Consider the following 22,733-nt stretch of genomic DNA (forward strand, 5'->3'; position numbering starts at 1 on the left):
ACTATTATGTATAATGGATAACAAGGTCCTACTGTAGAGCACACAGAACTATATTCAATATCCTCTGATAAACCATAATTGAAAAGGATATAAAAAGGTATATATATATATAACTGAATCACTTTGCTGTACAGCAGAAATCAACATTGTAAATCAACTATGCTTCAATTTAAAATACAAGTTTAAGAAGCTTTAAGTATTGTCGACCGTCCCTACCTTAAGTGTGGCAAGGGCTTTGAATCAGCTGAGCGTCTGCTGTCCCACTGCAGGAGGGGCGCCAGGTCCCAGGCACTCATGGCCGCTGAGCACCCCCGGAGGAAAGGCATGCGAGGCACCCCAGCTCCGTCTACAGCCCCGCTCCTTCCCGGCAGCTCTTCTCTGGGATCTGGAGAGGCCAACTCCCAGCGCAACCCGCCCACCGGCGCCGGCGTTCCCAGTGCGCGGCGGGAGCGCGAGTTAAAGCCGCCCGGGCGGCCAGTGCGCTCAGCCAGCCCGCGGCGGCCTCGCGCAGCGCGCCTCGCGCCCGTGTCCCCGCGCTGTCTCCTCGCGGCCATGGAACTCCGGTCGCTCCTTCGGCTCCTGCCGCCCGTGCTGGCCGCGCTGGGCGGCCTCGGGGTTTCCGCGACCGGTGAGTGGGGCCCGCGGGTGGGGCGCCCCGGGAGGGACCGCATCCCGCTCTGCAGGCTGCGGGGCGCGGGGCTGCCCGGCTGCCGGGCGGGGGCGGAGGAGAGCTTGGGGTGCCCTTGCTGGGTGTGCGCGGCTTGTCCCCCGTCCTGCGGTGACCTTTTGCCTGGGAGGGCGAGGCTAGACCGTCTGGAGGGGCCCCCTGCTTCTCAGCCCTTTACTCCTTAACAAGCCTCCCTGGTGGGTGGGCTCAGCGGATGGATCGGATGTCTTTTCCTCTCTGGCCCTCAGGCCGGTGAGAAAAGAAGCTCCTTCCGCACCTGAGGGCAGGGCGCACGCTCCCTTCTAGATTCTTCCTTTCCTCTACATCCAAGGGAGTGGGATTGGCTTTCTAGCCCTGGTCTCTGATGGGCCCGCCCCCTAGTTTTAACCAGGCAGCAAATTTAGCCTCTTGGAGGCCCGGGACCTTGGGAAGAGGTGCTTCCCTCCAGAAACAGCCCGGGGGAAACGGAGCTTGGGCCCAGGTGCGATTAGCAAGCAACTTCCAGCGCGCTTGTTAATACCACTCAGGTGTAGGCGGACCCCAAGGCAGAGGAGAGCTGAGTTGGGGTCCCAGGGTGACTGAGGCACCCAGAGTTCCCGTAGGGCTGGTGGCTGGTGACCTGGGCAGGTGCAGGAGGTGCCCAGTGTTTGTCAAACGACCTGGCCTGCAGGATTGCCCATCTCTCCTGACAGGTGCTCCCAATTGGCCCTCATGGACGGAGGCAGATTTTAACTCATTTTTTAACTCATGCAGACACTTTGTTGGTCAAGGTACTGTTAACTGGTTTGCAGGAGATGTCACTTAGTCTCTGAGCTGTTTGCCCTCCAGGAGGGATTCTGACCCTCAGGGTTTTTGCCTAACCTGGTGGGGCGTCTCTGTGGCAGGAAGCCCTTGCCCTGGGTGGTCTGTTTGCTCCACCCCGGAAACACGGTTTAAAGTTACTTGCCTTTTTCACTAAGCAGTGTTCGCCCAGGCCTTCTGGTATGAAGACATCTTTGTGATGTCTGTTGTAGAACAGCCCATGATCATTGTACTTTGTATATTGACAGACTCGGAGAAAGCTACCATGAACTTAATATGTAAATAGATTAATAAATACATTTTAAATTTATTCACAGCAAGTATGTACCTAAATTTGAAAAGTAATGTTTGAGACCCATCTACAGACGGTGTTCAGAATCCATGTGCACACTGGGTCTCCAGACTGAGAATCACCAGGGCAAATAGTGGTCCAGGTGGGACTCGCCTAGCAGTGTGAGTCTTTGAGGGTTGACTGCAGCCCTAACTGGGACCCTTCTGGAAGGATCTGCTAGAAGAGGTAGCAGAAGAGCTAACACTTTGGGAGCATTTGTTTGGTGGGTATTGTGCCCAGTGACTTTGTACTCTTTTAATCCTTGCATTTTCCTCTTAGAACCACTTATTTACTAGCCTCACTTTACAGACAAGAAAAACAGGTCCAGAGGGAGGCAGTAACTCTCCCGAGGTGATGTTAGTACGTGGTCTAACCAGAACTCCAACCTAGTAATTAGCCTGACGACTGAGCCTGGGGTCCCATCTTAGGGGTTGCTGACCTCACCTGCTCGCAATTGAATGGTTTTGGTCAAGTGAAGTGGGATTGCCCGGATGGTATGTGAGTAGCTGGCAAAGTTGTTAGCTATTCATTAATAACCAGTGCCTCCTGAGTCTTTCATTTATAATGCAATTTATAAGCCAGGCTTTAAAATCAAACATTGAGTAACTATGCTAAAAGCACTATCTTGGAGGGATGCAAGTAAGACTGAGGTCTGGTTCCTTACCAAAGAAGGTGTAGTCTACGCAGTGGGCTTCCATTGTCAACTCCCATCACATAGCTTTGCACACGACTTTCCATCCCGTATGCACACACTGTCCCTTGGGTAGGATTGCTGGGTCTTCACTGCGTCTTACGGAGACTTCTACCAGATGGGACATGTGGCTTATGTTTTCTCAGAACCAAGGATTGGCTTTTTCTCTTTGAAAGTTAGGCAAAATAGTAAACTAAGTACAACCAGGCCTTCTCTGAGCACCACATCCATAACAGGCTTATTTTTGACCATTAATCGTTCAGGGTTGAGAAACACAAGTTCATGATTTGAATAAAGCTGATAATATAAATCAGTATCCTGCAAATAACGGAAAACTTAAGTATTTATAACCAGGCTATTAGAGGTATTCTTATAAAGATGGCATGTAGGACCCCAAACCGTAACTTCATTTGAAGCTGTATCAACCCATGTTTAAAAGGAAACTAAAGTCAAGTGCTTTGAGCCTAGACCTCTAAACTTGCAACGCTTCATACTCTGAGTCTGTGAGACCAAATCAGGCCTAGAAGATAGTTGTATCTTTTTAAGCACAAGTGTAAGTCTGAGCCATTCTAACAAGACAACGGGGAGGAGATTGACAGCTCTCCAGCAACAATTCCACAGCCTCAGAAAGAATGGTCCCCAAGGATCGTCATGGCAAACCTGCATGGGTTTTCAGGGTACTGAACCCCCTAGCGTTCTCCTAGATAATAGTTGAAGGAAGGTCTTCCAAACAGAACAGTGAAAGCAGCTTACATGAAAAGGTCTCCTGGACCCAAGGAATCCAAGAACTCTCATGGCTTTTTGCTTCTTGGTCCTTCACTGCAGATGAAATACAGTGTCAGATGACGAGGCAAGCTGCATGTGGTGGGAGATGCATTCCTGTGGCCTGGCTCTGCAACGGAGAGCAGGAGTGCCCGGATGGGGCGGACGAGCAGTGTGGTAAGTGGTCTCACCGCCGTGTCCTGTTGTGTGTCATGCACTCACCCACACCTGGCCCTTATTGCTACACATAGCAACACACACAGGTTGACAGTTCTCATGGTTTTCACCCTCGTAGGGGGTGTTCCGAAATGTTGGGTGTTCTGCATTGTTGCAGGCTTTCAGTGGGGAAGGCCAGGCATGTTTCTTTAATTGTTGGCAGCACTGTTGTCCAAACAAGTGTGGAGGGCGAGTTGGGATGGAAAAATCCAGCAAAGGTCTGGCTCCTCATCTTAAACTCAGACTTAAACATCTATGACAGCGTTACTCAAACTGGAATAATACAAGGATTCCTTTATAGGAAATCCCTGCAGCCCCCAGTGCACACAATTACTTTTATATACAATAAACTAGTTCAACTCTTATATGCTTAGAGATTTTATACAACTGAAAAAACAGCTTTCAAACTGGGGACAAGAACTATAAAACCAACAGAAATCAGCCATTTGGTAAATATCTTCCTGAAATAAAGTTCAAGTAATTCTCTGTGCTAAGAGAGCTCAAAACCCCAGAAGGGAGGCCAGAGCACCTGTATGTGAGGAAAGCCTCTCACCAGGTGCCTTGCCTCCCTGTGCAGTGAATGTGGAAGGGAACTTTCCTCATTAAAAGAGGAGAACCCCCATAAGCACTTGGTGAGTGCTACCCCTCACACACATTCCTTGGGTGGTCACTTACTGTAACTACTTTAACATGAAACCGTGGATATCAAAATGTGTACTATTACAGGTTAGAGTAAAATTTCAGACTTGCAGAAATGCCTTGTGCTTGGACCCCCATACACTTTAGCCCAGCTCCCCAAGTTTACTAGCTTCAGCCAGTAGGCAGACTTAAGTGGAAATACTTGAACGTCTTACTAAACCCCAAACCCCAGTTCGCAGGTTGCCATAGATCTTAATCATCTCAAACACCAAAGGAATTCAGAGAAGTGAACTCATAAAACTGGACTAACACAGGGGCCACTAGCCACATGTGAGGATTTAAATTTATTTAAATGAATACAATTAAAAATTTTAGTTTGTGTATCATACTAGCCACATTTCAACTGCTCGATAGCCACGTGTGACTGGGGGCTGCCATTCTGGACAGCATAGATGTAAAAGGCTTCCATTGTCACAGAAGGTTTTACTGGACAATGGCGTTCTAGAATAATGGCAGGAGATGTTTATCGATATGCTAGGTGATTGTCCCTAAGGTAGGGGTACTGAGTGATATTGTCAGAAGTAATGTGAAAAGGACGGGCAAGTTTAGGGTTGACTCCAGCGGCAAATCAGGAATTAATTATTCTTTTGCTAATGAAAATACTTAATATGAAATCCAAATTTAAAAGCTGCTAGTGCCCTGACAAACACCTCTTCCTTTCTGCCTCTTCTTGGACACCGCCACTGCCTGCAGAGGAAGTATGTCACGGACACCCACAGGCCTGGCAGTGTGATGATGGGAGATGTATTTCCATTCACTGGCTTTGTGATGGTGTCAGTGACTGCTTAGATGGCTCTGATGAGGTTAACTGTGGTACGTACAACTCATTTTTACCTTCAGTGACACTCTCTGTTTATTAGCTGCATTGATTAACATCAACAGTGAAACAAGCCCGTCACTAAATAGCCTGACGCATGCATGCTAAACCCAGACATTAAATTGTCTCTGGTATTACGGGTAACTGTTTTCATCACTTCTCCATTTTCCAAAACTACTTAAAATTAAGAAGATTATTAGCTTTATTGACTTAAAAAAACCTATTTGGGGTGAGACTTCAGAATACAAAGTTGTGGCCGCCTCTCCCATGGCTCCCCTCCTTTCTGTTCTTGGTTTTCTATGGATTAAATTCATGAGCAAACCACAAATCCCTAAATAAACAAGGCCGTGGTACAGGGGTTCTACCTCACCAAGCCAACTCCTGCCTTTTAGAGAGAATGACGGCATGTCCAGACCCAAAAATCCAGTGTCCAGGAGATCCTCAGTGCCGTGATGCCTGGGAACCCTGTGATGTAGATGAGGACTGTGGAGGTGGGCTCGGGGAAGCGCACTGCCCCCGGCACCGGTGCCTGGCTGGGCAGTGGCAGTGCAGGAACGAGGTGTGTGTCCTGGACCGCTGGCGGTGTGATGGCATCGACCACTGTGGGGACTCCTCAGACGAGGAGGGCTGTGGTGAGTCTTGCCCCTCGCCCCACCTTTTGTTAAAGGGAAGGTTGGACTATGTCGGCTGCTTTCTGCAAGTCGTGTTTTAATTCCTACGGCTGAGACTGACATCCTGTATCTAAACACGGGATGTTTCCTAGCAATAACCAAGATTGCCTTATCCATGGAAACGTAAAGCAGTGCTTAAATAGTAAGTCTGCAATGGACACTCTAAGCATTGCCTAGAATGTTTCCACTATTCAAGTCTGGCCAACGCACAGAACACCTGAGCACCAGTATCCGAAGGAAGTCTCCTGCATCCTTCTGTAGTGAATATGGAAGGGGAACATTCCTCACTAAAAAAAGAAAGCGCTCCCCCCAAAAAAATTGGTGAATGCTACATTCCCTTTTTTACCCTCAGTACACAGTGTAGTGGAACCTCCGACTTTTGGGTGAACCACAATTCCATTCACTCTTTCTTCCCAGAGTTAAATTTCAATATCAAATGTGTTCAGATTCTAACATTTTAATAATAATTTATAACCTGGTTTCTTAAGAGAATACTTCTATTAGGGCTAGTGTTATCTGACTTAAATACGATTTCAGTTAGAACTATTTAATACTAGTTCAGTTCAATTTTAATACGATTTCAATCTAGTGCCCTGATGTCTTAACATAGTTGCTATCAAGTCTTAAGTCCCAGTTCCTGATTACTCTGCTTAAAAAGATAACTTCCTTTCCTACCTAGACTTGCCTTGGGTTATGGAAATACTGCTACCTTCCTGACCCACTATAAGAGTTGTCTATTTTTACCACCACCCCAAGTATTAATGAAAAGGAATGCTTAACTTCCCGCACAGCTTCCTGTCCACAAGGCACGGTTGGATGTGATAAGGGGAAATGCATCCTAGAATCCCTGATGTGTGATGGGAGCATGGACTGTACAGATGGTACCGATGAACCCACTACGTGTGGTAAGAAGTCAACTGCTTGGCTCAACATGGGAGAGGGAGAGTAAGTGAAATAACTCAGGGCCTTAGTTAACATGGGGGTCTCCTCTCTGAAACAACACTTGGGCTCAAACTCCTCCAGAGCAATTATCCTTCAGTGATGGATCCCTTATATTTTGCAAGTTCCAGCCCTTGGCTTTGGTCTCCTGAATGTGAGCAAATATTACCTGAGCTGTAAAAATTGAGGGCCATTCTCACGTTGTAGCTTTATGGAAATAGACTAGCTAAAGCCCTCAAACTCCATGGCTCCTAAAATTCTGTAATAAGGAACATAAACTTTGCCACAAAGAGGCAAATCATTTGTTCGAGACAAAAAGGTAGATTCTCTAAGGATTTAACCAAAGAAGGACGGAGGAAGACTTTCCTGCCTCTGAGCAGGCAGCTCTGACTTTTAAACCCTTGTGGTTCTCACTATGAAAATCACTGTCGGTTCCAGCTGGGGCAGAGGGAGAGTGGGTATCTGTCCCCAGTCATTTGGTCATCTGTCTCTTATTTCCCCCCAAATCTGGTCTTAGACATTATGATGAAAGCTCTTTAGTACTGTTAAAGGCCGTGAAAGAAGTTTTCATGAAGGAGACACAATAAGAGATATTAAAAGCATAAACAGTGGGACACAAAATACAGGTTTCTGGTCCTGTATAGATAATTCATTGGGATTAGTAAATTATTATATCACTTGCTGAGCTAAGAGTACCAGCTGTCCATAAATTCTAGAGAAAATAGAAAAGAGGTCGCTGGTTCCTCCACGGGTGAACAATACACAAACACTTGAAATGGTCCAGACCGTTCTCCTTTCCCCTGCTCCAGGATTCCTAACTTTCCCTCTTCTCTGGTCTTCCCCCAAAGCCTCCAGTTTCCTAGGTAAGAGAGCAGGGTCAAAAGTTATCTTTAACCAGCCATCTACTCCTTACACAGGTGTGTAGGGTTGTGACACAGTGTGGTTTATAAAACGTTTGCTCTTTACCATGTTCAACTGTAGTGACCACTGTTCTGTCTCTACCAGGGAAAAACTGCTCTCTGGCCAACGGGGGCTGTGAGGGGCAGTGCAGGGACACAGCCTGGGGTGTCCAGTGTTCATGTGGAACCGGATGGCGATTACAGGCGGATGGTTGGAGCTGTGGAGGTCAGAATTCATTAGGCTCATCTTTACAACTTTTTATTGTAGTAACATAAAATTTACCATTTTAATCATTTTTAAGTGTGCAATTTGATGTACGTTTACAGTGTTGGGCAACCATCACACTATCCATTTCCAGAACGTTTTCATCATCCCCAACAAAACTCTGTACTCATTAAGCAATAACTCTGTCCCCCCTCCCTGCTGAACTTTATCAACTTTCTGCCTATGAATTTACCTGTTCTAGTACTGCATATAAGTGGAGTCATACAGTGTTTGTCATTTTGTGTCTGGCTAACTTCACTTGGCCTGTCTTTAAGGTGCATTCGTGTTGTAGCATATATCAGAATTTCCTTCCTTTTTTAAGGCCAAATAATATTCCTTGTATGTATACAGTTTGCTCTTTGTATATTCAGGTTCCACATTGGCAGAGTCAACCAACTGCAGATTGAAGATACTGGGGTGTGTGTGAGGGATTCTAGAAAGTTCCAAAAAGCAAAACTTGAATTTGCTGCCTGCTAGCAACTATTGTATTTACACTGTATTAGGGATTCTAGGTAATCTAGAGATGATTTAAAGTATATGGGAGGGTGTGCATAGGTTATATGCCAGTACCACACCATTTTACATAAGGGACTTGAGCGTCCACGGAGTTTGGTATCCACAGGGGGTCCTGAAACCATTCCCCTGTGGATACCGAGGGAGGACTGTTGATGCTCACTTGGGTCGCTTCCACCCTTTGGCTACTGTGGACAATGCTGCTATGAGCACTGGCGTGCGAGTGTCTGTTTCAGTCCCTGCTTTCAGTACTCTTGGGTATATACCAGAAGTGGAACTGCTATGTCACATGGTAAATTCTACGGATAACTTTTTGGGAAACCATCACACAGTTTTCTGCAGCGGCTGTGCCATTTGACATTCCCACTAACGACGCACACGGGTTCTGATTTCTCCACATCCTTGCCACTCATTCTGAATTAGGCCCTGGGTGGCTTGACAAGGGGCTTGTCCCCAGGAATGTTGCTAGGGTAACAGAACTAAGTCTTCTGTGGCAGCCACACATCTAGGGTCCCTGTATTGACGGTTCTGCTGAAATATATTCACATTTGTGGGAATTCTATGGAGGCAGGGACTTTCCGTCCCAGCACCACAGAGTGATCTCCACCTGATACACGTTCCATGAGTATCTGAAAAGTGGCCCAAAAGAACAAAAGTACTTGAGATTGTTCCTCGTTCTTCTCTAATTTCCGACTGTCTATCATCAGATGTGGATGAGTGCTCTATGGCATACAGCCCCTGTGGCCAGCTGTGTCATAACACAGCAGGGTCTTACTCCTGCGGGTGTATTCGAGGTTACCAGCTCCACAATGGCACCGACTGTCGAGTTACAGGTGAGTTTCAATACCAGAAGCAAAGCCTAGCTCCTGCTCTATTCTTAGCAGCATTTATAGGTACGAGTGATATAGACGATTCACTTCAAGGTCTGGTATTAGAGGTGATTCGACTCTTTCCATAAGGAAGCTGCTATCAGTATTGTAACATTAGTTGATCAATTTTGAGTGTCAGTTCCTATTACGTGTCTTTACAATGATTTAGTTTCTCTGCAGGATCTACAGCTAGGTGCTCCAGAGACCCAACTGATGATCTTAACTTGTCCTGTGCTGCTTTCACAATGGGACACTTAATTTGGCTGCTGTATACAAGGCATGCAGAGGACCTCTGTCTAGGGGAGAAGGGCTTAATCTGAAATCAGGCAGAAAAGTTCCAAAGATTCATTTCAATGTGCTGGAGTTCAGAGGAGGAACTGAGGCTTCACGTGGCCAGCCAGGTCTCCTCTAGATCCACCTTAGTCCAGACTTCAGGGATAAGTAGGTTTTGGCATGGGCCGTGAGCCAACATCTTTAGTTAAGGAGAATGGTGTGAAAGAAAGTTTCATAGTCACATGTCACTCCTTCTACTTCTATTGCAGATGATGCTATTAAAATTCTTATCGCAGCAGACAGAGAACTGGGTGTACTGGATCGAAGAACAGGCATCTATGAGACTCTGGTACCTATAAAATCAAGGCCTACTTCTGTTGCATATGATCTGGAGAGAAGTATGTACTTCTGGGTGGATGAAGTCTTAAATATGTTTGTTCTTGGGAAGCCGAACTCTGTTCCTCTCTATCCAGGTATCCTTCTTAATATTAAGAGCCCTAGCTTCTTCAAGCTACTTGAACATAATGTAAGAAGCATGTGTGTTCATCTGGACATCTTCTGTGACTCACTTGTCATGAATCATGAGAGTACACAAAATCTTGATTTGAGCTAAGTCTGTGTAGTTTGGTTCTACTGGAGCTTTGTGGAGCGTAACCTGAGATGAGACTGCTATCAGGCAGTACTGGAAGTAAGGGGGTGTGGGCTCTGGCCAAGGTTAGTCTCAGCCCCATAACTAGGTGTGTGACTCTGAGCAAGTTGTTAACTCCTTTGAGCCACCGTATATAAGATGAAGGTAATAGCACTTGTCTCACTGGGTTAGTGTGAGAACTGTGTTGGACAGTGCAGGGAAAGAAGTGCTTAGCATAGTCCTGGGCACACAGAAACCCTCTGATAGCAGTTAAGAGGTAGCATTCAGTAACAGTTCCCCGGAGACTTCGATAATGAATATTGTCCCAAACTGAGGTCACATTCTCTTGGATTTCTTGGTTATGCTTCTGCTGAGGTCTTACTCTTTCCTTACTGCCCACTGTATACTGGAAATACCTCACACAGCTGTGGCTCTCATTCATTCCTTGTGTTGCCTTATTGTATGGCTTGAAATCAGAAGATGTAGGCAAATTTTGTCTGAGTCTCTTTTTTCAAGGTAAGGTGGATATAGAGGAACAGAGAAACATAATACTGTCTCCTGTATCCCCAGAACTTAAAGCAATCAACAGTATCTCTTTGGACTGGTTCACGGGACAGTTGTATTGGGCTAGCAGCTTTGCCAGGGTCATCTGTGCTGGTTTAAGTGATGGCAGAGGCTACGTCAGAATCCTGGAAAAGGATCTTGTGCCAGAGCAGCTAATAGTGTTTCCTGCAAAGAAGTAAGTAGCGCTTCTTTTGGAATATATCCAAAATCATTGGTTATCCTAGATATTTAAATTGATGAGAGCACGTCAACCTTTTCAACCTAGGTCTCGTTTGCTCCAAAAAATTCTTAATTTTGAAGTTTAAATTGAATACCACAGAGCCAAACTTTTCAAAGTCTACTGAGTCTGAGAGCAGCTTTCTTAGCAGTGCAATGATATGAGGTCTGTGCAAGAGACCAGGGGAGCCTGGCTGGTCAGAGTCGTATACACACTCCTGAGGGGATTCTCTTAACACTTGTGCCTTTGCCTTTCTCAGGTACCTGTACTGGGTAAATAGAGGAGGGAAAGGCCTGAGGACTATTGAAACGGCAGGGATGGATGGCTCTGATAGGAAGGTGCTGGCAGTGGTGAACATGGAGGAACCCTCAGGGCTGACACTAGACCACGTGGCTGGCAGGCTCTACTGGATCAGTGCATATAAAGAGGTACTGCGATGGGTCAGAAAAAGGTAAACCCATTTAGCAGGGGCTTGGTATGACTGTAGGTAAGTACAGAGTTCTCTTATGTCTTGCATCGTCTTAGTAAAATATCTCCGGCCATGAAAACTGAGAAGAGCACAGAATCTTCAAGTAGAACCAGACTGTATCAACGTAGGTTGGGAGACTTAGTGTGACTTTCTTAAACTCTCTACAGTCAAACTCAGCACCGGAATTTCCTGGTAGTCTAGGTTATGTTCTGTGTGGTACCTGGGATACAAAACATTTTACAATGGCAGACCTCTTCCTTGAAAGCATGCAGTTACTTAAGTACTTCAGTGTCTTGTACTCACATTTCTAGGTCTTCATATTACAGTTCATGCTTTCTCATTTTTGGAACCATCAAACTAAAAGACCAGTAGGACATGGGGGCTGAAAACATAGGTTTGGAAGTTGTAGTTTTAAGCCTATTTCTTCCAGCTGTGGTTTCTGGCTACTTAGGGTACCTCTTTGAGCTCCCACTGCCCTCTCTGAAAAGAGAGAATGCCTACCTCAGAAGATGGTTGGGGAATGTGGTGGAAGGATTTGGTACACTGTCTGGATGCAGACGCTAAGTTACAGCAGCTACTTGTACAACATACGTGACTCCAGTTTATGTAAGAAACAGCCCAATCCATTGGCTTTGACATTAGCCTCTGTGGATCCCAAGATAAGTTCATCTCTATCCAGTTGATATCAGATAAAGGTGTTTAATCAGTGTCCAAGAAACTGAGGTGCGCTAAGGGGGTCAGCCGCTCTTGCTAACACTGCCCTGCCCTCATGAGACCCTCTCACCCTTCAGTCCATAGAGACGGTGAACGTGGATGGAGCTGGGAGGCACACCTTCCCCAAGGTCTTCTTGGAAGGTGAAGATCCAGTGGGACTGGCTGTATTTGAGAACTCTTTCTTCTGGACAAATAAACTACAGCTGTTTCATGCTTCACCCCACAACCCGCAGGAGAGAGTGGTGCTGCTAAACGCTTCCATATCTGCCTTCTCGGTGCTCCACAAATCCCAGCAGCCTAAGAGTAAGTTATTGCTTGCTTTCAAAATGCTCGTGAACCAGAACGCATACTGAACGGAAACCCCCTAAAGCACTCCCTCCGTCTGTTGGAACTTGCTATTTTGGGGGGAAATGTTCTGGGTATCATTCCAGACCTATCCAGGACTTCTGAGTAAGATGAACGGAACGAAAATATCTGCTGGGAAACTCATTCCAGGCATGTACCTGGCTCTTGTCTAATGTAGCAACCAGAATTTTAATACACAAAACCTCTGAGATACACAAAACGGGGAATACGCTGTTCACAGAAGGGCTAGAATAGCTTCCTCACTGACACGTCAATTGATAACAGAAGATGGAACCAAGCCCAACATCCTGTTTATAGGAGGAAGTCAAATGTTCATTGACTAGGAGTTAAAAGCTTGTTAATCTGAAATTGTATGTCAGCTTCAACTCAGATAATGCTTCTTCAATGGGTCCAAGAAACCTACCAAAAGGGAGAGCCTAGAACCACTATTTACTTCCTATCAGCAAATTAGACAGTCATTTTGTCTCAGCTCCAAGAGGGAAGATGCTGCTGGTTGAAGCTTTCTTGGCCCAAGCTTCATATAGAGAGGTCATTGTCACTGTCTGAAAGACACGGGGCTCCAGGAGTTCAAGGTCAGCCTGCCTAACCTAGAGGGTAACAAGTATATTGGGATCCTCTTAAAGCAAAAATGCCTTAACTCCCCTTGAGTCTTAGGTTTTGAACTAGTTTGGATAAATACATCTGAAATTGTATCCAACCTAATTGTATCTGTTTTTATTTTAAAACAGGCAGATACCCAGCATGCGTTCCAGGTTCTTGCAGCCACTTATGTCTCCTGTCCCCCGTCCATCCCAAGGGCTATAAGTGTGTTTGTCCAGAGGGGATGTTTCTTTTACCTTCGGGCACATGTAGTGGTAAGTAGGCTGGGTGAAATGGGTTTGGCTTCAGAAGGCACATTCCATGGTAGGTCTGGAAATAATGTAGCTTCTGTTTTTGGATCAATTGCTTTTGACCTGACAACCTACTTTGATGATGAGAGTTTTGTTATCAAAAGATCTTGATTAGTTTTTTATTGTGCTAAAATATACATGACAAAAGGTACCATTTTAACTGTTTTTCAGTGTAGTGTTCAGTGGCATTAAGTATGTTCACATTTTTGTGCGACCATCACCAGAGCTTTTTCATCTTCCCAAACTGAAATTCTATTCCTGTTAAACAGTAACTCCTCATTCCCCTCTCCCCCCAGCCCCTGGCAACCACCGATCTACTTCCTGTCTCTATGAATTTGACTGCTCTAGGGACCTCATATAAGTAAAATGGCACAATATTTGTCCTTTTGTGACTGACTTATTTCACTTTGCATAATGTCTTCAAAGTTCATCCATGTTGTAAGATGTATCAGAATTTCCTTGTTAAGATGGCTTCCATTGTGTGTAGATACTACAGTCTGTTTATCCATTCATCCGTCAATGGATATTTGGGTTTTATTAGTTTTAAAAGAAGAAAAAATAGCTTATACCACTCAGCTTTACATGAAAGATTAATGACTTAGTATAAGAAAGAAGCCCTCTGCAGTCTTATGTCTGTTGTGTATTCTGACTTATGTTTGTGGGCAGAGTGTCTGCATTGACATAATTCCTCATGCTGCTGTCCCATCTTCTGAAGTAGTAAAGCCTGCATAATCCGTTGAATGTCACTGTCCAAATGTCTTGACTTCTTTTCTATAGAACACTGAGGTTTTAAGAAGAATAAATGCTGTGAATGTGTTGATGTTCTAACCACCTTTGAAGAATGCAATTCACAATGGGTAGCCATGGAACGTGATTATGGTGTAATAAGCCATTGTGCCAAACTCAAGACTTAGCTTAAAATGTTTTTAACATGATATATACAGTTAAATTCCCAGGTAACTTTTCTTTATATCGGCAGTAGAGTTTAAAATTCTTCGTATTGAGACTTGTGTGCTACAGGCAAGAATTTGATGACATTACTGAATTAAATGGTGCAGCCCTGCAGCCCTAATCCTCAGGATTCTGAGTTAACCTTTCAGCAGAAATTTAAAAGACTTGGTGCCTTGGGAAGGCTGAACAATGCTTTCATTTGCCCAAATGACTCCCTTCTCTAAGGAAGCCAGGGCATTCGTGGTGAATACGTGCTTCAGAAGCAAACTTTATAAGATCCCTTTCTAGGGGAACCTCAGCTTGAGAGAGGGGCATTGCTCCAGAGGGGAGTATGGGGCTTCTCTGACAAATGGTCAAACAGGACATCTCTCCTTTTTCCTTGGTAGAGTTAAAACTAGTGTTTTCCTCTGGCAAACGTCTCTACTTGTTGAAGGTTGGCTTTATGGGAACTGCTATAGAGAGGAGCCTAGTCCAAGAGCATCCAAGGAACATCTATTTACTGGACATTGACTGGAAAAGAAACCTCGTCTACTGGACAAATACCCAGGGACATCTGTTCTGCTCAACTGGCTATTCAGGGGAAAAGCAAGAGATTTGGACAGAGCGTACAGGTAAGTTGGGGTGGCTATTATTTTGGATTTTTTCCTTTATTTTCTGGCTCTAAATTTAAGTAGGGCCAACCCCCACCCCCACCCCCTGCACCAGAAGACCCTACCTGTCCCTGATCTGAATCAACCTTAATACCAAAGAGTGGTTTTCAACTCATTTAAATATTAAGTGTCTCTGATTTACCCTTGTTCTTATGAAGGGTATGCAGACTCTTAAAAGGCTTCCATGATTTGGAAAATCCTAGGTTTTTAAAGTTCTATTTTTCTGGCATTAAGTCTGGATAGGATGGAAACGGACCTTAAATACTTCAACTTTGCATTGCAGATTTTTCTTACACTAATTTAGAAGCAATTTGCAATGCAGATTTCAGAGAGAACTAGCAAGATATTTTCTTAATATGATAATATATACTTTCTCTCCCCTCCCACACTCCTACATGGCATACCCCGCCCTTAGCTCCCTGTACTCAGCCTAAATGCAAATATCTATTTTATAAAAGAAAACTGAGACTTGAGTTCCAGGGTGAGTAATCTGACTGCTGAATGCCTGTGCCATGGGTACTCTAAGTGCCAAGGATCTGCTTTACTACAGGAAGTGCTGTATTGGAATCCATGTTCCCGAGACACCCTTCAGAGCAGTAGACTCTACCCAGAGCCCTGTGGGCAAGAGCAAAGCCTGGCACATTGGAGATTTCAGTACCTGACTGAAAGAACTTTGGGGAGAAACTGAAATGGGCAGTGATCTTGCAGAACATCTGATGGCTGTCTAGGAAACCCTGATCGTGGATTTCCTCCTGTTTAATTCAAATGCTACCTACCCCCACTGGCTAATCTTTGATAATTGGTTTCTACGTTATAATTATACCAAGGATTCGTAAGAGACTGACAATTTCATTTAAGCTGGCTCTGTGGTGAATACTGAGACTCTGTAGTAGGTGACCCTGAAATAATAGAAAAAAATATAGATTTTGCTCTCTGTCCTTGGTTACAGGCACAGAGCTTCTAAGACCTTTGTAATTTCCTAAGTGATGGGAGCATCTGACACAGAGTTCCTAAATCCATTAGAATTTCCTGGGTGATAGGAACAGCTTTTGTTTTAATGAGACAACTCTTGGTGGGTTTTGCAATACAATGCAAAATTGAATTTAAAGTCCACTTCTATCTTACTCAGATTCAAGGCCAGAAAAAATTTTGAAACCTTATCATTGCCTCTAGGAGGTTGGTCACCAGAAAGACCAAGCCGTGATGAGAAGCTAAGAAATTTCAGCCCCACTGCTTACTCTCTAGAGAGAGGAGAGGGGCTGAAAATGGCCTTAATAATCAATCATGCCTATGTGATGAAGTCTCCATAAAAATCCCCAAAGTATGGAGTTCAGAGAGCCTCAATACATCTGCGTGTACTGAAGCCCAACTCCACAGGGACAGAAGTTCCTGCACTTGGGACCCTTTGGACATTGCCCTACGTGTCTCTTCATCTGGTTGTTCATCTGTATCCTTTATATAATAAACCTGTAAACGTGTTTCCCTGAGTTTTGTGAGTCATTCCAGCAAATTATTGAACTCAAGAAGGGGGTTGTGGGAACCCCGATTTAGAGCCAGTGGGTCAGAGTGACAACCTGGGACTTGTGACTGGTGTCTGAAATGGGGGCAGTTCTGTGGGACTGAGCCCTTAGCCTGCAGGACCTGATGCTAACTCCAGGTCGACAGTGTCTGAACTGAACTGAATTGTAGGTGTCGACTTGAAAAAAAATGCACAATGTTAAGAGCAATGAGCCCAGTTTATTCAGTGTCTTACTGAAGACTATAGCCCAGGAGACAGCCTCTCAGTAGCTCTGAGAAACTGTTCCAAAGAGCTAAGGGAGGAGCCAGGATAAATATGAATTTTTTGGCTGGAAAAACATGTAGTCAAGCATCAGAAGATTACTACTAATCATGAAGGACAGCTACCTCGTGTTCATGATTTTAGTGTTTTTCTGTGCATGGGAAGATGCAGGAATCTGGGGTCGTTCGAAATTTTTCCTTAAATAATGCATCTTAACTGCCTAGGGGCCAGTATCGAAAGCACAGAATGCTTCCTAGTTTTCTCCATCCTGAATTCCTCTAGGGGAGCACTGCTGGTGGGCGACTGTGGTGGCTGATGGCTTGATCCTTGCAGAACTGGAATGGCAGCTGGCAGCATGGTTTTTTTTCCTTACATAGGACATCCCACTTGTGTTGCAGAATTGCTTGGTGTGGGGGGAAAAACACGCATCTGGTGTCACAAGTATTGATGTATAGTAAAGGAGACACACAGGAGTGCTTGTCCTATACAGTTGGCTGGAAAGCCTGACAAAGCCAGGCAGGCCTTTTCTAGGTAGTAATCAGCTTGACCTCTGCTATCAAGACCTGTTTGCACATCTCAGAGCCTCCTTACAACTCCTGGGCCTGCAGCTTTCAGCTTATTCTTAGATCAAGGTGCACTGACATCTGTGGTTTTTTCTCTTGGATGTGTTAATCTCGCTCTCATATTGAAAATTGAGGACTTCCCTGGTGGCGCAGTGGTTAAGAATCCGCCCACCGATGCAGAGGACCCATGTTCGATCCCTGGTCTGGGAAGGTCCCGCATGCCGCAGAGCAACTAAGCCCGTGCGCCACAACTACTGAGCCTGTGAGCCACAACTACTGAGTCCACATTGCTGCAACTACTGAAGCCCATGTGCTCTAGGGCCCATGTGCCGCAACTACTGAAGCCCACGCACCTAGAGCCCATGCTCCGCAACAAGAGAAACCACTGCAATGAGAAGCCCGCGCACCACAACGAGGAGTAGCCCCCGCTCGCCACAACTAGAGAAAGCCTGCGCACAGCAACAAAGACCCAACGCAGCCAAAAAAAATTTTTTTTAACAAATAAATAAATAAATAATAAAAACATTTACATAGATCTCAAAAAAAAAAAAAGAAAGAAAAATTGAGGCTGGAAAATACTGATGAAATTCTGAATCGAAAATGAGAGGGCCTCAAATTCTGTTTTAGGAAAGAGTGCATGTTTTTAAGAACCTTTGTGGAATCCTTCTAAGAACATTCTGTGATGCTGGCATGCTGGGCTGGCCATGGTTGAATCTGACTCCAGAGGAGACCACGTGTTTCCTGCAGAGGGCAGAGCCCCACGAGGATGAGAGAAACAGAACCCAGTGGAGCCAGTGTGTTCTTAGGAACTTGCCAGTCTTTCACTTAGCTACTAACATAAAATGCAGTGCGTGTCTACCTTGCCAGGGGTTGCCAAGGATCAGATGAGCTCATAGGACAGACAAGGTGCTGGAACCAGAGTAGGCATTATGGGACCATCGTGCGAACAAGGTGTGTAGGCTTGTAGGAACTGATCTTTGCATCCCCCCAACTGTCTCCCTTCTATCCTTGACCCAAAGTTTAAGACAGTATGTGAATGCATTTGAGTGTCCTTTCTAATGGGAGCAACTTGTCCTCACAGTCTGTTCAGCAAATGTGGACATTCCGACTGGGAACTTGTACTGGCTGCCCTGTGACACAAGTGCTATTCAGAGGACTAGAATCACTGGCCCAGACACCCATACCCTGTATAGAACGGGCAGAGTTATACTGCATCTCCTTCTCGATTGGCCGAAGAGGCTGCTGTACTGGGTGGAGAGTGGGGAACACTTGCAAAGCATGACCCTTGATGGCAAAAGCAGATGGGCAGTCTGGAGAGGAACCTGGACGGCGGACACCCACGTGACCTTAGACCTTGGCTCGTCTAGCATCCTCTGGACCACCAAAGGGTTAGGTAAGCACTGCACAACGAGTGAGGTTGGAAGAAGCTTGAGGGGATGAGTGAGGGTCTTGTTTTTAGTATAATGATTCCATTTTTAGAACTAGTCAGACATAGGCTCAAACTCTGATTTTCATAGTTAAAGCTTGGGCACAAGTCACTGACCTCAAACTCTGTTCTCATTTATAGTTTCTAGATTTATGATTGAAGAGATAGAAAACTTCAGAAATAACATAATTTTGAACACTGCAAAAAGCTATTTGTTTTTACTTCCATAAGTAGAAGTAATGGAACCAAACTTCCACTGCAAATGAAGTACAGGTGCTCCAGTTATAACTTGCAGCAGGTACCAATTATACCTTTGTAGCAGAATGTGATAGTCTTTTCACCCAGAAGTCATCCTTGAGACCTGGCATCTGTATGCTGATGACCGGGGGTTGTAGGACTGTACATGGAAGGTGGTCAAGTCACATCTGATGTTTCCATGCAGCAGACCTCACTTTCCTGGAGCTTTAAACGCTTCCTTGGATTATCTTTAACTGTAAAACTAAAACGTACAAAACTCAATAGAAGAATCTGTGCTTATTTTACCTTTCAATCCAGTGGTGGCCTTGCCTCCTTGCTGTCACAGGTTACTTGTTCTGTATCAGCTTATAAGAACCTGACTCTTCCTTAGGGTTGCAAAGTCTGAGTCTCCGAAAAAACAGAACCTACATTTTGAACAAGACCTGGAGTGATGGGATGATCGTGGCCCACGAGCCCTACCTGGTGACTCTGAACAGAACAGCTCTCATGCTGTGGAACAGGAGGATGCCAGAGCCCTTCTCAGTGTTGAAAGAGCCCTACATACAGAAGATGATCATCCTGGCAGAGAACCTGGAGGTGCCAGGTGAGTCTTTCCCTGGGAGGTGATTCCTGGGGATCCACTTTACCCGGGTCCCCTGGGTGTGTTTTTCTAGGAGAAAATCCTGGGTATCTTCTAGTTCGTATTGGCAGTGGTCCCAACCCACAGTTCAGCAGGCCTTCTCCCCGATGTGTCCTTGTCCTGGAGGAGTGAGAATCTAACACTGCTCTCAAAGTTGCTAAATGACACCAGTTCCCGAGTAACACCCCAGGCAGGGTGCACACCGCAGCCCCTTTGGGAATCATCTTTCACCTCAGCATATTAAAGCTCTTAGTCTGGCAGCAAAGAGATCCATTTAACTTGCTCTAAGCCCCTTTCCCAAGCTGGTTTTTTACCAAGGAACCCCTTTTCTCATATCAGTGACATCTTGCAGGGGACCCTCTGCTCTGGGTCCTGGTTACCAGGAGAAGCAGCTCTTCTGTTGAAGCTGCACCTTGGTCACTCACGTTAATCTGCTTAATGCTGATTTAACTCTTTTCTTTTCATATAAGCCTTTGGCATGGCACCAAAAACTCTGATTCTGGACCTTGAGGCAGAAGAAGAAGAAATCCTATCACAGGATTCAGGGGGCTTTCTTGCCAGAAGCAGCTGGAAATCCCAAGGAAGAGTAGAAACAAAGATGGACAGAACTGTTCCTCCTCCTATATACCTGCTCCCTAGAGGTCTCTAAACTCCCCCTGCTGTCTAAACTACCTTAATTTTTGATTCACTGGTTTAACCTGATTTGGGGGGCTAAGAAGCGTTAGGCAGAGGAACATAGTTCTTAGGTGGTAAAGTATGCTAATAAAAAGTTAACTGTTTGGTAAAAAATCCAAGTTTGATTATTCTACTAACAAATCTATTACGTTGCTGCAACAGTTGCTGAAGAGTACTAAATGGTAACTTTTGGTAGTGTAACTTAGACATCTCAGCATCTCTAGGCCCCTGTCCTAGACCATCAGATGCTACAGCAGGAACCAGACAGAACAAGTCCCTGTCTTCAGAAACTTACTTTATTTTGCATGCCTAGAATATAGTACCAGGCAGTGAAAAAATTAAGGTTAAAGTTTATAGGCCTGAAAGGAGAAAACAATTTGCCCAAATTCAAAGCCATGAGATGATGGGCCAACACACCACACACATAGTCAAAAGATCAAGGGTCCTTATTCTTTCTTCCTATGAGGTAGAAGAACGTAGCTACCCAGCCATGACATGGGTTTTCGGGGAGGGGGGCAGTGGAAGCACATCTCCATTGCTGAAACCAAATGGACTGACATGCTGACACACTGTTCATTCTAGATCCTGAGGTCAAAGGAGCTGCCACACCCACCCCTCCTCCACCCCCTCCGCCACCCCCTCTCCTCTGCACCCGATCTTCTGTGCCATGTCGGGACGGGCTGGAGTGCATCTCCCGGGGGTACCTCTGCGATGGCAAGCAGGACTGCAGGGACGGCTCGGACGAAGAGAACTGTTCCCGCTTCTGCAACAGGGCAGGTGGGTCACCGTCTCCTGTTCTCAGTCTCCTGTTCCAGGTATGCTGATTCAGCCTTGGGGGCATGATGTGAACTGCCAGAGGGTTTATTATAATCACACTTGCTTTCCCTATAAATTCTCACAGGTAAAAGTCCCAGTCTGTCAGAACACGGATCCTATGATTGCCCATTTTATGACATTTAAGTCCACAGTGTTTTGCCAGGTATAATTTGACTATTCCTTCCTTGCTCCCTCAAATTTGCCTAAGTATTCCAATATCTGCCTTTATATTGGCACAGCGTGACCTAAATGGACCACTTATAACCGACTTGGTAGTGTTTTAACAAGTTGTTAAAGTAACCAAACCAGTATGAGGCCTTAGTGTTTCAAGGACCTAGTTCAGCTTATTAACCTTAGTACTTTATTAAAGCTCACTTATGGATCAATTCAGATATAGGACTCAAACAAGTAAGGTCGGTCTACATACGCCTCAAACTCCAGAAGGAGTGTGAGTTAATCTAATTATAAATCTTCAGTATGATGAGCAGCATATGGTGCTAGCTTTTGACCCTTTCTATTGAAGGGGTCTTCCAGTGTCTGGATGGAAACAAGTGCATTGAGGAGAAGTACCACTGTGATGGGGCCCGGCAGTGCCTGGATGGCTCGGACGAGCTGGGTTGCTGGAAGCCTGTTGAAGACTGCTCTCTGCGTTGTGACAACAAGACCCGCTGTATCCCCAAGAGCTGGCTGTGTGATGGCAACCCTGACTGTTCTGACAGAAAAGATGAACAAGGATGTAGTAAGTTCCATGGGAGTTCCTTGGAGTATTTCCAACTGCATTACAGTCGATTCTCCTTATTCATGGTAGTTATATTCTATATGACTATATATTCTATAAAGTTGCCATGAACATTGAATTCAAGGATATTGAATCATTGCTCCTAGATAAAATACAGGGTGGGTTTCTTTGAGTCTCTGGTCACAACATTTTTGTCAACCAATCAGTATATAACCTTATTTTATGTGTGTTTCTGTTGAAAGATGACTTAACATAGAGTGTTTGCTCATTAATGGCAAACTGTAACTCATGCTGAACAAAGCTTATCTAATGCACGTATTTTCTCCATAAGACACACCGTGGACTTCTGACCCTTAGGAGCACCAGACAGCAGTTGAGAACTATGGTTGGGGCCATTTTAAACAGCAAAATCACCAAAAGGTACAAAAATGTGAAAACCACGGTCCGAAATGGACACTTTTTTATATGAGTATGAGAACGGAAACAAGAAGGCAGAACGGTGCCTTGTTCAGCCTCAACTGGAAAGACGTGTGTTGGGCAACTCACATTTTTGCTGCTGTGTGTTATCTCTTCACATGACCATGGAAGTGTGGGAGTGTTGATTTGGGGGGTTACAAATTTTAGCAAGTAGGTGAATGAGCAAATACTGAATCCACAAATAATGAGGATCGACTGTACTTAACTACTTAGTTAAGACTAAGATGCAGGTTTCTGAGTTACAGGGACCTTGGTGATCATGCTGTGACATTCCCCTTTCCATGACAAGAAGAAAGAATAATTCTATTAGTGGACAACCAGTCTGCATATCAAAATAAAGTATTAGTTCTCACTGGGCGAAAAGCTACCTCCTTGAAGATTTTGAGTTTGGTCCTGGGTCTTCTCGTGGGATGGACCACCTCATTGTAGATGTCATTGCTTTCCCCTCATTTTTATGGGATGCACATCTTTACCTTTATTCTTCCGAAAGACATGCTTCAAAGACCTTAATCATGTTG

The 22,733-nt window shown here is 45.0% G+C and overlaps 1 protein-coding gene across 2 annotated transcripts in view; it reads left to right on the forward strand.

Annotated features, from left to right (window-relative positions):
* The first annotated feature begins 485 nt into the window (after window positions 1–485).
* Window positions 486–22,733, forward strand: part of LOC137215951 (low-density lipoprotein receptor-related protein 2-like) — a 38,784-nt gene continuing 16,536 nt past the window's right edge. For both annotated transcript variants that reach the window (XM_067721561.1, XM_067721560.1), the window contains exons 1-17: window positions 486–628; window positions 3,316–3,429; window positions 4,861–4,980; window positions 5,377–5,616; window positions 6,447–6,560; window positions 7,600–7,719; window positions 8,979–9,104; window positions 9,683–9,886; window positions 10,612–10,780; window positions 11,082–11,250; window positions 12,083–12,308; window positions 13,100–13,225; window positions 14,599–14,823; window positions 18,287–18,598; window positions 19,260–19,472; window positions 20,766–20,960; window positions 21,523–21,738. In XM_067721561.1, the coding sequence (XP_067577662.1) occupies window positions 553–628; window positions 3,316–3,429; window positions 4,861–4,980; window positions 5,377–5,616; window positions 6,447–6,560; window positions 7,600–7,719; window positions 8,979–9,104; window positions 9,683–9,886; window positions 10,612–10,780; window positions 11,082–11,250; window positions 12,083–12,308; window positions 13,100–13,225; window positions 14,599–14,823; window positions 18,287–18,598; window positions 19,260–19,472; window positions 20,766–20,960; window positions 21,523–21,738 (2,965 nt within the window). In that variant the 5' untranslated portion in view covers window positions 486–552. The remainder of the gene's footprint in view (window positions 629–3,315; window positions 3,430–4,860; window positions 4,981–5,376; window positions 5,617–6,446; window positions 6,561–7,599; window positions 7,720–8,978; window positions 9,105–9,682; window positions 9,887–10,611; window positions 10,781–11,081; window positions 11,251–12,082; window positions 12,309–13,099; window positions 13,226–14,598; window positions 14,824–18,286; window positions 18,599–19,259; window positions 19,473–20,765; window positions 20,961–21,522; window positions 21,739–22,733) is intronic.

This window comes from Pseudorca crassidens, chromosome 21, assembly GCF_039906515.1.
Source record: "Pseudorca crassidens isolate mPseCra1 chromosome 21, mPseCra1.hap1, whole genome shotgun sequence".
NCBI classification, from domain to species: Eukaryota; Metazoa; Chordata; class Mammalia; order Artiodactyla; family Delphinidae; genus Pseudorca; species Pseudorca crassidens.